We start from the raw sequence: 13,044 nt of genomic DNA, 5'->3' as shown, positions 1-13,044 counted from the left end.
TGTACCGGCTTCTGGGCTATGTTTATTGCACACATCTCATTTTATAATCATAAGAAGTCTCTGAGGTAAGCCATGAATGCCTTAACTTTACAGATAAGTCCACTGAGACGAACAACTTGCCCAAGATCACTTGATAGAAAATGGCAGAGCTAGGGTTTGAACTCTGACTGTCTGCCTTTTTACATAGTGCCTCATCAACAATTATTTATTGAACACTTGTCTGGTACTGGGCACTTTGTCAGCTGCTAGGCTTACAAAGGTGAGCATAGAAAAATGAAACTGAGGTTTATAGTATCACAGAGGGCAGACAGCAATACATAATCAGGGTCTGTGGTTGTAAAATGATAAGCTAAGATAAGAGAAGCATGTGGGTCTCAATGTATAACACAGGAAGCTGACCTAACTGGGTATTCAGAAGAGATGTCTGAGGAAAGGTTACCTGAGCAAAATGCAATAAGATGACTAAAGCAAAGGGAAGAAGAGAACTGCAGAGTGGGTACAGCACATGCAAAGGTCCTGGGGCAGGAGGGATCATGAAACACTTCAGAAACTAATGGGAGGTTAGTGTAGTTGCAGTGCAGAAACCAGGAAAGCAAGTAAGACGCAGGCAAAGCAAGTGTTTACTGAGTGTTTATTCTGGGAGACTCATTCTCAGAACCTCAAAAGTAGTCCCTCCTGTAATCTTTACAATTGTGCTATGAGGTTGTTACTGCTGCCGGCATCCCCGTTTTCCAGATGAGAAGACAGGGACACAGAGGAATAAGTCAATTATTCAGAAGCATCTACCAGGGGTTTTGTGGACTTAGATTTGAATCCAGATAGTTTGGCTCCAGAGCTAACCACTAAGCAGTACGGCTCCATGAAGGGGAAGCTGAGAAGAACACAGGGGACAAAACAGGCAGAGGCCTGGAGGCCATGTTAAAACTCGTGGTCTTTTCCTAAGATGAGCCAAATGCTTTTTAAGCGAGGTGATAATATAATCAGGTTTGTATTTTTATTTATCCTTTCATTTAAAAATTATTTATTTATTTATTTATTAAGATTTGTATTTTTTTAAAGATTTTATTTATTTATTCATGAGACGCGCACACACACACACACACACACACAGGCAGACAGGCAGAGACACAGGCAGAGGGAGAAGCAGGCTCCATGCAGGGAGCCCAACGTGGGACTGTGGGACTGTGGGACTGTGGGACTGTGGGACTCAATCCTGGGTCTCCAGAATCACGCCCTGGGCTGAAGGCAGTGCTAAACCGCTGAGCCACCGGGGCTGCCCAAGGTTTGTATTTTTAAATGAGTGTGGGTGGGGTGAGGGGGGAAAGAGGATGTGGGGAGGGGAGGGGCTGGGAGGTACTGCAGGGGTCCAGGCAGGAGATGTGAGCCTCTGAGATGAGTGGGCCCTAGTTGGAGAGATGTGGGTGGAAGTGAGAGGTAGAATGGACAGGATGTAGGCATAGATCCAGTGTGGAGGGTGGAGAGAGGGGGACAGAGAGGGAGAGGGCCTTACTCCCAGGTTTCTGACTTACCCAGCTTGGAGGATAACGCAGCCATTTCCTGGGACAGGAAGGGCTAGGTTCGGGGAAGATCATGAATCCAGCCTGAGGACCATCCCAGGCAGGTGTCAGGTTGTCAGGCAGACACAGCGGCCTGAAGCTTCTAGGAGCAGCTAGGCCTGGTGCTACCCATGAGTGAGTCACCGATGCCCTGGGTGTGGATAGTATCACCCAGGGAGGGAGTACAGAGAGCGAGGGGTGGCTGGGCCCAAGGACACTGACCTTTCCAGCTGGGAGGAAGAGAATGAGAAGCTGTGGCTGGAGTGGGAGGACCACCAGGAGAACGTGGTGGTGCGCAAGCCAAGAGGAAGAGGATGTTTCCAAGGAGGGGGTGGTCAGATGGGGTGCTCCTGAGGGGACAACTAATATGTCCAGCAGTTATCGATGTGGGGTCATGGGTGAGTTTTGAGGGAAATTCAGGAGTCTGATGGTGTGTGTGGGTCAAGGAATAAGGAGAGGACAGAGCTCACTGGATGCTGTAGTGGGTGCCCTGGGCACTTATTTTCCCTAACAGGTCCCATCTGAGGGGCTCTCTAGGACATGCCTTGGGCTGAAGAGAGTCTTTTTGCCCAAATTCAAGGGCTCTCCCCTAGCCCTCCAAGGAGGTCTCTGGATGATAAAGGCAGTTTAAAGGTCTGCCCCCCTAGCCACAGTGTGGGACAACGCTGAGGCTAGCCCAGCTCTAGAGCTACCCGTGGGCTCAGTAGAGGCCTGAGATGGGCCTGCATTTGGGTCAGTTCCCCTCAGCTGGATCCTGCGCCCCCCACCCCCCCACTGCCACACCAGGTGTGGTCCTGAGAGCACTCCCTCCATGAACTTCCCACATGCTTCTCTCTACTTCCTGGGGAGTTCTGCCTGAGACAGCAGTTCAGTGAGGAGGAGAGAAAGGTGGCCATGGTGGCAGATACTTTCCAGAAATGGGAAAAGATTAGCAGAGATGTCTGCTCTGAGGTACCAGGGGCAGGGAAGCAAGGGAGGATGTGGTGGGGGAGCTGCGATCTTGGCTGGTGGGATGCTGAGGGTTTCCATTATTTCTGTGAGGTAGAGGTGAGGTCATCAGGAGGATAAGAGGGAGTGGGAGAGGGAGAGGGAGAGGCAGGCAGGGCCGGAGGTTTGAGGAGAATGAATCCCTGAAACAGTGGTTGCGGAAAACGGGAGAGAACAGAAACACGCGTGGCTGATGAGAATGTAAAATGGTGTGGCCACCATAGAAGACTCTAGTTCGGCAGTTCATCACGAATTTAAGCACAGAGTGACCGTCTGACCCAGCAATTCCACTAGCAGGAATGTACCCCAGGGGATTAAAACATATGTGGATGGGCTGAATGTTTGTGGTCTCCCAGATTCATATGTTGAAGCCCTAACTCCAATGTGGTGACCCTGGGAGGTAGGGCCCACAAGGATGGGATTCCTGTCCTTATAGAAGAGACAGTCAGGCGTCAGAGTCTTGGTTTCGGCTCAGGGTCCTGGGATGGTGGTCTGAGATGGGCTCCCTGCTCAGCGGGGAGTCTGCTGGAGAGTCTCCCTCTGCTCCTCCCCCCTCGCTCAATGCACGCTCTTTCTAAAATAAATAAGTCTTAAAAAAAAAAAAAAAAAAAGAAGAGGAAGAGATGAGCTCTCTCTTTCAGCCAGAAGGCAGCCTGTCTGCAGGCCAGGAAGACAGCCTGCACCAGAGCCCCACCACGCTGGTGGCCTGATCTGGGACTTCCAGCCCCAGGACTGTGAGAAATGACTTCTGTTGTTTAGGGTGCCCAGTCTATGGCATTTTGTGTTGGAAGCTGGGACAGTGTGTCCACATAAAACCTCGTACATAAATAGTCACAGCAACATTATGCATAATAGTAAAAAAATAGGAATAAGCCAAATGTTCATCAATGAATGAATGAAGAGAGAAATGTGTGTCTCCATACGATGGGGTTTACTTGGCTGTAAAGAGAACGGTGAAGATGTGCTGGCCTACAGCCTTGTGAGGAAGAGCTGGAGGTAGAAGCACACTTATAGTGCGGGGAGGCCAGTGTGCTGAGAGCTGGGGGGGTGGTGGTGAGCTGAGAGCAGCGAGGAGGAGGAGGAGGAGGAGGAGGAGGAGGAGGAGGAGGAGGAGTGGGGGGAGGAGGAGGAAGAGGGGGAGCAGGAGGGTGGGGGAAGAGGGGGAGGAGAAGTCAGCAGGTGAAAGGGAGGAAGGCAGGGTGAATGGCAGCCCTGGGCATTGAGGCGGGGACAGCGTGGCTGGGAGCTATAGGCAGGGGCACAGCTGGTGTGCAGAGAGGTGGGAGACGGGCTGGAATGGCCTTGGAAGCTACAGTCAGATGGCTGCTGGGTGGAGGATGAAAAGGGAAAGAGAGGAGCCCATTCAGAGGCCACCGTGTCACCCAGGTGAGAGACTGAGGGGGATGGGAGGCAGATCAGGGAATAGTTAGGAAAGGATGGTGGCTGCCTGGCTATGGGGGAGGGGGAAGGAGACTCTGGTAAACCTCTGTGCCTGGGAACAGGGAGATAGGCTGGTTTCAGGGTATTGTGGGCAGGTTGCACTCAGGGTGTCTGGCAGCCATCCAGGCAGAGATGTCCTGTAAGCTGGAGGCCACTTGCACCTGGAACTCAGGAGAGTGGTCCTGGCTGGTAAGAGATTTAGGTGACCCATGCGTAGTCCTGATGCCTGGGTCCCCAGGATGGAATGGGTGAGGGCCCTTAGGGAGGGTGGAGGGGAAAGGGCAACAGGCTGAGGCCGCCACCCAGAGGGCATCACCATTTACAGGGTGGGCGAAGACCCATGATGCTACAGGCAAAGGAAGAGCGTGTCACGGCAGGACAAGAGTCACGTGTCCACTTGCGTGAGGTTTGGGAATGTCCGCCAGACTTCACGACCAGGCGGGCACTGGTGACCTTTGCTACGGTGGCTTTAGGGGCAGATGCCAGGCTGCAGGAGGGTCTGGAGCATCTGCTGAGAGGGGGCAGGCTTGGGGACAGGGCCCTCTGCGACAGCCCTTATCAGCTGCGGCATTTATTTTTAGGTCTATTCCCCAACCAGCTGGTGCTTCACGAGGGCAGATGCTATTTTTACATCTTTGTGTTTCCACACAAAAGCCAATTTGTTCCGAACATAGTCAGTGAGCACCAACGGCGCTCCTTGAGCACTGCGCTCGGTCTTGATCTATGGCTGAGCCCACACTTCCGGTGGCCCTGACTGCAAATGAAGCTCTGGGCATGCTCTGCCACCCATCTGCCCTGTGACTTCCGGTGAGTTATGACATCATCTCTTGCAGTGTTTCCTCATTGGCAGTGGCTGATTTCTGAAACTGGTGACAAATCATGATGATTCTGGGACTTCTTTGGCTGCTGCTGCATTGTTTGCTGACCGAGGCGTTGGCAGGGTCAGAAGCCTGGGGTGGGGCGAGGATCAGACGGGGGAGCTGACACTTCCCAAGACCTCCCTTCCCAAGGGTCCTCCTGCCAGCTGTCCTGCCACAGGTCCCCATTCACCGTGGCCCACAAGGCCCCGCACACCCTGTCCCCTGCCAGCCTCTCTGGCCTCACCTCACACCCACGCTCACTGCTTGTGTGGGTTCTTTTCAGATTTTGTTCTCTCCTCGAGCCTTCCTGCCGCAGAGCCTTTGAACATGCTGTTCCCTCTGACTAGATACCCTTCTCTTAGTTCCTCACCTTGAGGACTCCTCTTCATTCTTTAGTGCTGGGCTCAAATGGGGCTTCCGCAGAAGCATCTCAGGTTCCTGAGGAACAGTGACCTCCGAGTGGCATACCTTCAGAGCACCCTGTGCTTTTTCGTAGCGTTTGGAGGGTGTGAGGGCTCCTTGCCCTGCTGTGAGTCCCCGCTTTAGAAGGCTCTACTCTTGACCTTCTCTGTCTGCCTCTCCCCACAGGCTCCTTGGAGCCTGGGCCCTTCCCTTTGGACCATACCCGTAACATGCAAGACCCCAGAATTCCCTGCTCCAATGGCCCCAGGCCCCTTCCCTTAAGGATGGATCATGTGGGGTGGCCACGGGGCAGCAAGTGGCAGGGGGTGTGGCAGTTTGTGCTAGTGGACGGGACTGTCCACATATGTGCATGTGGACCTCCCTTGGGCCAGGATAGCTCTGAGGGTGGCCAGCCACAGGGGGCAGGCTGACAGCAGAGCCAGATCTTATGCCAACCTACCCACATATAGGATTCAGAAGAATCAAAGAAGTTTAGTCTTCTAGGTCATTATGAAAGTATATTTGTCAGAGTAGGAGAATAGAACATATTTTATTTAACAGTTATAACTTGATTTGTAACTTTACAGTATTGCAATGCATGGTGTGAGGCTTCCATTTGTACTCTTGTCCCGGCCCTGCTGGCATTTGCGGTGGGCTTGGGCCTACCACCAACCGCAGGCTCTACCAGTGAGGCTGCACTCGCAGTACCCCTACCCCAGAGCACTGAGCCTGGCACAGAAGAGCAGATAATAAATATTGGCTGTGAGAAACAAATGAGATGATCCAAGTGAAATGCTTGGCAGGGTGCAAATGTCAATAAATATTAGCTATTATTGTTTGTTGAACAGACCAACAGTTTGTGGGGCAGGTGGGCCAAAACCCAGAAACTGAAGGGGTTTGTGCCTGAGGAGAGAAAAGGCATAGCTGCTCCTTCCTTCTTCCAGCCCTGTAGGCCTCTCCCAGCTCCCGAGGGTAAGGTGGGCACCGGGCAGGTAGCCTGACAGCAGAGATGCTGAGAGCTGGGGGCTCCTGCTACTTGCCCACCCGGCAGAGCAGAAGAGCTGGGCAGGTTTCCTGTCTGCCTCCAGCATCTCCCCAGGCCCCGACAGAACCCATTTGCCTTAGTTTCTTTTGCTCTGCCTGTGAGCACATGATGGGGTGTGGAGGGGTGCGGGGGGGGGGGTAGCTGAAAGAGCTGAGGTGGCCCTCCCGAGGCTGTGCTGTGCTGTGAGAGGAGCCTGTGAGGCAGTCAGGTGGCCCACAGGACCCCGAACAAGTCACTTTGCCGCTGCCACACCCTCTTCACTTGTCAAATGTGACTGCGTGTGGAAATGGTGCATGTCTCGTAGCCAGTGTGAGGGACACAGTTAATATGAACAGCCGGTGCACAGAACACAAGTGGGTCAGGGAGGGCAGAGGCTCACTCAAAGAGCCCACGGGGGAGTAGTCCTCCTCGGGGTAACTGGTCAGCGACTCGGGGTAGTCCGTTTCAGGGGTAGGGGGCTGCAAGGAGCAGGAGACAGAGTCAGACGCTCTCCGAGCCAGTAGGGACCCTGGGCCCCGCCCTTTCATACCAGGCCACGCCCCTCTATAGCAGTCCAGGGGACTGCGGGGTGCAGGAGGCGGGGCCTGAGGCCTGAGTCACCCCGCACCCCCCCGCACCCCTTCCCCCCCTCCCCCCGCCCCGCGCCTGAACCTCATTCCCGGGGGGCGGGGGCAGGAGGCGGGGTCCGAGGCCTCAGTCACCCCGCCCCCCCCGGCCAGGCCCCGCCCCTCACCCTCATTCCCGGGGCGGGGCAGGAGGCGGGGCCTGAAGCCTCAGTCACTCCGCCCACCCGGGCCAGGCCCCGCCCCCTCACCCTGCGCTCCCCGGGGTCCAGTGGGCTCAGGCCTGGCTGCATGTCCTCCAGCGCGTCCTCGGGCTCGTCCTCGGGCTCGTCCTCGGGCTCGTCCTCGGGCTCGTCCTCCGGCTCGTCCTCCCAGACGGCCTCGCCCGTCAGCGGGTTGTAGAAGAACACCCTGCGGCTCTCCTCATCCCAATACTGGCCCCAGTCTGTCTCGAGGCTCTCGCGGCTGCCCACCGAGGCCGGAGAGGTGGCTGGGCTGGCGGCGCCCTCAGAGGCCTCGAAGGGCGACTCCCAGGTGGTCACGCCCGTGTCTGGGTTGTAGTAGTAGCGGCGCCCGCTGCCCGCGTCCCTGTGCGTCTCCCATGCGGGGGGGCGGGGGACCGAGGCGGTGCCGGGTGACGTGGGCAGGGGCTGCCTCTCGACGTTCTCGTACACGGGCTCCGGGGGGTCGTCCACCTGTGGGAGCAGGAAGGAGGCGTGACCGTCAGGGCAGCTCCGGGGTCACCCAGTCCCGACCCAGCCACTTCCCACCTGGGCGACCTTGGGCAAGTTGGAGTACCCCCTGCTTCAGTCCCGCCGCTGCACAATGTCTGCCCTGCCCGCTCCGGAAATTGTAGTGAAGAGAGAATGAGGAAATATTCGTGAAGGGGCATTGTCAAATATGAAATGTCCCAGATGCGTAGGGCACTTACATTATTTATTAACAATAATAAAATATCGATATCTTGAGTTCTCCCAGCTGCGCACTCACTGTGCACTCCAGGGGGCCAATCAGAGGTTGGGCAGGAATAGAGAAATGGCCTGGGCCCCATTCCTTTTCCTCCCCATTCAGGTCACAGAGGGGCAGGGCCCTGCTGCACTCTACAGCCCCCACCCCTCCTTCCTTCCTGTCCCTGAAATCTCTGGGACTGGAATCCGTACCACCTCTGATCTGGGACTGAAACTTCCTGAATGTGGTTTTTGCAGACCTCAGGATCAACTGCAGAGAAGGGAGAGAGGCAAGCCAGATGGGAGGAAGGAAGGAGGAGCTAGGAAAGAGGAGCCCCTCGTGCCCTCCAAAGGAAAGCGAGGTGGGCTGGAGGGTCCGGCCACACACAACATACCTCTGGTCATGCTCAACACCCCACTGCTCCTTGCGGCCTGCGGGGCAAAGTCTACGCCTTTAACAGGGCACCGGAGGGGCCTGTCGCCTCTCTGTCTACTTTATTTCCTGCCATTCCTGGCCCCCTGCCTTGAACTTTATGCTCTAGTAGCCTGGGGCTGCTGGAGGCTCCACCCTCCCTGCTGTATATCTTTTATGGGCCTGGATCCTTCAGAGTGCCTAGGCCCATCCCCACCCTTTTTTTCACCTGGCCCACTCCAATTCCTTCTTCAGGACTCAGCTCAGGTGTCAGGTTCAAGACCTTTCTTGAGATTCCTCTGGTGTGCCCACCATCGCCTAGCACCCTCAGCTGGCCAGAGGGATAGATAAGGACACTCTTAAACCCCAGGCAGCAGAAGAGCACCAGAAGATTAAGACTGTTTCTAGGACGATCTAATGCTACGGGGGAAATGCAGACTTCGACATGGGGAGCAAGTATATAGTTTCAAATCTGTGTTTTTAGAAACCCTCCAAAATGCTAACAGAGATAGTTATCTCCTCTGGGCAGTATAGTTATAGGGATGGGGTATTTATTTATTTATTTATTCTTTAAACTTTTCTCAAAATTTTGTACAATCACCCTCCCCCCCGCCCCGCCTTTTTTAATCACAGAACTGCCTGTGATGCCTTCACTAAGCTGTAAACTTCCCAAGAGGGGAAGCCGGTCATGTCAAGGTGGCATCTCCCTGGGCCTTAGGAAGGCGCCTAAAAACACACTCGTTTGTCCCACAAAGATTCACCTGTCCGGTGCACGCACTGTTCTAGGCACTGGGGAACGCAGCAGTGAACAAAGGGACCCACATCCCTACTGGGCAGCCTGTGTAAATGGTCAGGGAGCAGGGAGGGAGATGAGCAGGGTGAGAAGTGAAATGCACAGCACAGCACGTTGTCCGTGGTAGTTACTGCTAGCAGGAGACAAAGTGTCAGAAAAGCAGTGGTAGAGTTTTAGATCATCAGGGGCAGGTCCCAGGCATGGAGGGAACAGGAGGAGCTGGATACACCAGATCCTCACTCCTCTCCCTCACCCTGCAAGCGCTTGTGTGGCTGAGACAGAACCCCCCACCCCACTTCTCCTTTCTCTCTGTCCACCGCAGCCATCCCATATTCCAGCCACACCGGCCCATGGACCCTCCCGCAAACACAAAGCCACCTCCTATCTCTGCACCTTTGCTCCAGTGGGTCCTTCAGCCTGGAACTCTCTGCTCTCATACCTGCCTACCCAGATCCTGCTCCTCTGCTGGTGCTCTGCTCCAAGCCTCCGGGAGAGGCCTTCTCCCTCAGGAGAGACGTCTGGCGCACGGACATGCTGTTCATCCCTCTGTTCGGGCCGGCAGCATTCCGCCTTGGGTTGTCCACTCATCTGCCTACCTCCTCTGACCCCAAAGGCGGGGTTTTGTTTTTGAGCAGGGGACCCAGGATGATGTACTTGACCCCAGTTGCCCTCTAGCTGCTGGCCCAATGCCCTGAAGCACACATCCAATCCACCAAAAGTACTTATTGCTTGAGTACAAAAGCCAATTCCAAGCCACATTTCAGCAGCAAACAACAAACAAACACACCTGACACCACAGGAGACTCAAGTTAGCTTTGGACAAGGACTTCCTGGGAGTGGGGGTTCAGCACAGGAGTCTCTTTGGGAGACCAGGATGGAGGCAGTGGACAGAGGAAGGTGGGTGACCAGACACATCTCCCACCTGCCCCAGCTGGACCTGCTGAGGCAGGCGCCTTCCCCTCCTTGGGACAGGGGCTGGGAGGTCATGTGGGGCATAGATGAGCTGAGGAAGGAGCCAGGCTCTATGGAGCGGGGATTTCCACCTGCAGGCTGCTAGTCTTGGCTGTGAGTCCATGGGGAGTCCCAGGCTGGCCAGGGTGATGGGGATCTCACACGAAGTAGCCCTAGTGGGTACAGAGGTGAGACCTAGGAGCTGGATGTTTAGGCTCTCAGCATGAGGGGGCTGTCAGAGGAAGAGAAGATGCAGAATCGCACTGTGGGGCTCCAGGCTGCAGACCAGAGGCCAAATGGGGGCAGGGCAGGGCCCCTGGGAGGGGCTGCCCCAGAGACACAGGCTGCTTCAGGAGGTAGGAAGGGGCTTTCACTGGACGGGAGCAGGCAAAGTCCAACCCCCTGTCAGTGATGCTACAGCCCTGTGGTGGGAGCTGGACCACACGCAGCGGCCCTGAGGCCCCTTCAAACTCTAGAACTTTCTCCCTGTAGAGCCCCTCCAGTGCTAGGATAAAGCCAGGATCAGACTGGAAGCCAGGCAGGGCCAGTCCCCCTGTGCCCTCTGGCCTTCAAGGGGAAGCTCGTGCAGGTTAGAGCAGGGTCTGCCACCCTGCCCACGACTCCTGGAGGTCCAGGCAACACCCAGTGACAGCCCATCAGTGGGGCCCTGACTAGGCACCAACAGCTCTCGGGGCCCAGATCCCAATCACAACAGAGACACGGGGGACAACAGTAGGAAAGGGGAAGTGGTCTCCTACCTCAGCGGCAAGAGGGGCTCTGGCTCTCACCACGCCCAGCTGCCCAGCCCCGCAGCCCTCCCCTTGCCCACAAGCAGGTGGCAGGCCTGCCTCTGCCCCTGCGCTGATCACCATCTCTCAGGGTCCCCCTGCAGCCCCTCCCAGGCAGGCGAAGGCCTTGGCAAAGGGAAGAGGAAAGCAGGGAGGAGTCCCCGAAGTCTGAGAGATGTCCTGCTCCGAAGCTCCGCTCAGCCACTCCTGAGAGGGCCAGAGAACAGAGGCCCACTAGTGGCACCTTGATCCCGAGGCCCTCGGCCGTCCCCACCAGAGGCTGAGCTTGCCCCCAAATGCCACGGCCCCCTACCTGTCCCCGCAGGGCCTGACTCCGCCTCCTGGTCAGCCTGGCAATCATGTCCACCATCCTGTCCCCTCAGAGCTGCTGGGACGAAGCCCTGGGCAGGCTTTAGGGGTGGAGCCAAGGGGCACAACCCCAGGGCTGGCACAAGGCAACAAGGAAACAAGAAGTGGCTTTGAGGTGGCGGGAGGCTGAGCCTCCAGCCCATTTCCTGTCAGGGCTGTGGAAGTGCTGCCTGAGACAGAGGCTGCCTGCTGTGGGGGGGGGTGGGGGGGGTGAAGTGGGGGGGGTCTTAGGTCGGGGGTGTTTCTATGTGTCCAGGGAAGCGCCGGCCTTCCTACTCCATACTCTGGTCACCGGCAAGGTCTGAATCCCAGGGCAGATACAGCCAGGGAGCAGGATGGTGCCAAACCGAGGTTGGGGGAGGGGAGGCCAGACAGCTGGGAGAGGGCAGAGGGGGCAGTTGGGTGCTGGGGCCCCAGGCTGGCGTAGACAGGACACGGAGTGGCCCTCAACTCCCCCAGTGCCCAGGGCGATGGGGAAGAGGAAGCTAGTGTGTGGGGTGCCGGGGCGGGGGGGCAACGTGTCAAAGAGGAAGGGGTCTGGGCAGCTGTGGCATCAGACGGAGTCAGTGTCTGGAGTTCTGCAGCCTCACAGAGGACAGGAGGGATTCTGACCACACCACAGTCCACTCGCCTGACTGCCTGAGCCTGTCCCCTCCCGGTTCGCTCTCCAAGATGCACGCATGCACCCTCGCCTGGGTGTCTAATACGTGCACAAGTATGCCTGCGTCCCCACTCTCTAAGGACCCGGAGAAGGGGACAGGGACTAGCCTCTCCACAACCCCACAACCAAGAGCTTCCCCTGGGCCTGGTCTCTCTCCTGTTTCAGGCTCTGACCCCACCTTCCACCGGGATCCCAGACCCATTGTCTCCTGCTCTTCCATTCCAGTAACCCTCCTGTCCCCAGCCCTGGTCTTACTTCCTCCCCTGCCCATGCCCCCCCAGACCACTCCTTCCCTGCACCCACTGTGGGCCCAGGACAGGGACACCCAAGGAGAGCCAGGCGTGGTGTAGATTTGGAGTGTGGGCCCTTTGGGCAGACCGCATCCAGAACAAGCCAGGGATTCATGCCCTACTCTGCCCTCCAAGCTCCTGTATTGCTCCCCTCCCATCCCAGGTGGGACTCAGAAGCCTGGAACACTGAGGGCAGAGAGGCCTGGGGTCCTCCCACTTGTCACACACATGACACATCCCACTGCCCCCGCCCTGGGGGACATGGGCCACACGCAAAATAGGTCACCAGGAGAGATGGAGCCAGGCCCAGAAGATGGGAAAGGCCGGAAACTCTGAGCTGGCAGCAGGCAGGAGCTGGGGAAGGAGAGAGAGGACATGGGTGTGGGGACCTGAGCCCTCAGCACTGCCCCGCTGGAGAACTAGGGAGCAGGGTCTTCCTGTGGCAGGAACCAAGAGTGACAGGACAGGAGACTGGGACCACCGAAAAGGCAGCCCACGTGCTGTTCCTCCTCTGTAAGAAGCTGGGCCCCCCAGGCCTGGGGTCTTCCCAGGGGGCTCTGGCCCCCCACCCCAGGGGCTGAGCCAAACCCACACAGCTCTGGCCTGCTCTTCTTGGTCAAGGAGCTTGGTTCCTCAGGCTTCCAGTCTAGGCTTCCCCTCAGCAAGAGGAGGCGTGACCACAGCAGCTCCCCAGTGGTGTCCTCCTCCCTCAACCGCATCTTCACGCCTGGCCTGGCCCTCTAGAGGCACACGGTGGAGGAGGGGACAGAACAAGCCGGCTGCTCTGTCCTCACCCCTTCTCCCCAAAACCCTCACAGGAGGCTTGTGGCAACCAGAAAAATCCTATCAGCTCTCTGAAGCCAGAGGCAAAAGAAATGCCTGCAAACCAGTGACTGGAGCCCAGACACTGGCTCAGGGGGGCTGCCGCGGGGTCGGGACCTCCTTTGCTGACTTCAGTGCCTCCAGAGCTGAGCAGAGGG

At 56.9% G+C, this 13,044-nt stretch overlaps 1 protein-coding gene across 3 annotated transcripts; it reads right to left on the bottom strand.

The window, feature by feature from the left end:
* Nucleotides 1-5,776: 5,776 nt before the first annotated feature.
* LOC144309676 (rho GTPase-activating protein 27-like) lies at nt 5,777-11,240 on the bottom strand. Of its 3 annotated transcripts, XM_077890765.1 has the most exons (4): nt 11,058-11,185; nt 10,715-10,951; nt 7,105-7,548; nt 5,777-6,748 (listed from the first exon to the last, which is right to left on the bottom strand). In XM_077890765.1, the coding sequence occupies exons 2-4, from the start codon at nt 10,826-10,828 to the stop codon at nt 6,548-6,550; spliced, it is 759 nt and encodes a 252-aa protein (XP_077746891.1). In that variant the 5' UTR covers nt 10,829-10,951; nt 11,058-11,185; the 3' UTR covers nt 5,777-6,547. The 3 variants fall into 3 exon arrangements, with proteins under 3 accessions (XP_077746891.1, XP_077746892.1, XP_077746890.1); XM_077890766.1 differs by lacking the exon at nt 10,715-10,951 and having other exon boundaries at nt 11,058-11,240; XM_077890764.1 differs by lacking the exons at nt 10,715-10,951; nt 11,058-11,185 and adding an exon at nt 7,785-8,005.
* Nucleotides 11,241-13,044: the final 1,804 nt, after the last annotated feature.

The sequence above is a fragment of the Canis aureus genome, unplaced genomic scaffold (genome assembly GCF_053574225.1).
Source record: "Canis aureus isolate CA01 unplaced genomic scaffold, VMU_Caureus_v.1.0 ptg000156l_RagTag, whole genome shotgun sequence".
NCBI classification, from domain to species: domain Eukaryota; kingdom Metazoa; phylum Chordata; class Mammalia; order Carnivora; family Canidae; genus Canis; species Canis aureus.
The sequence above is the reverse complement of the archived record's forward strand: the minus strand, read 5'-3'. Positions and strand labels throughout refer to the sequence as shown.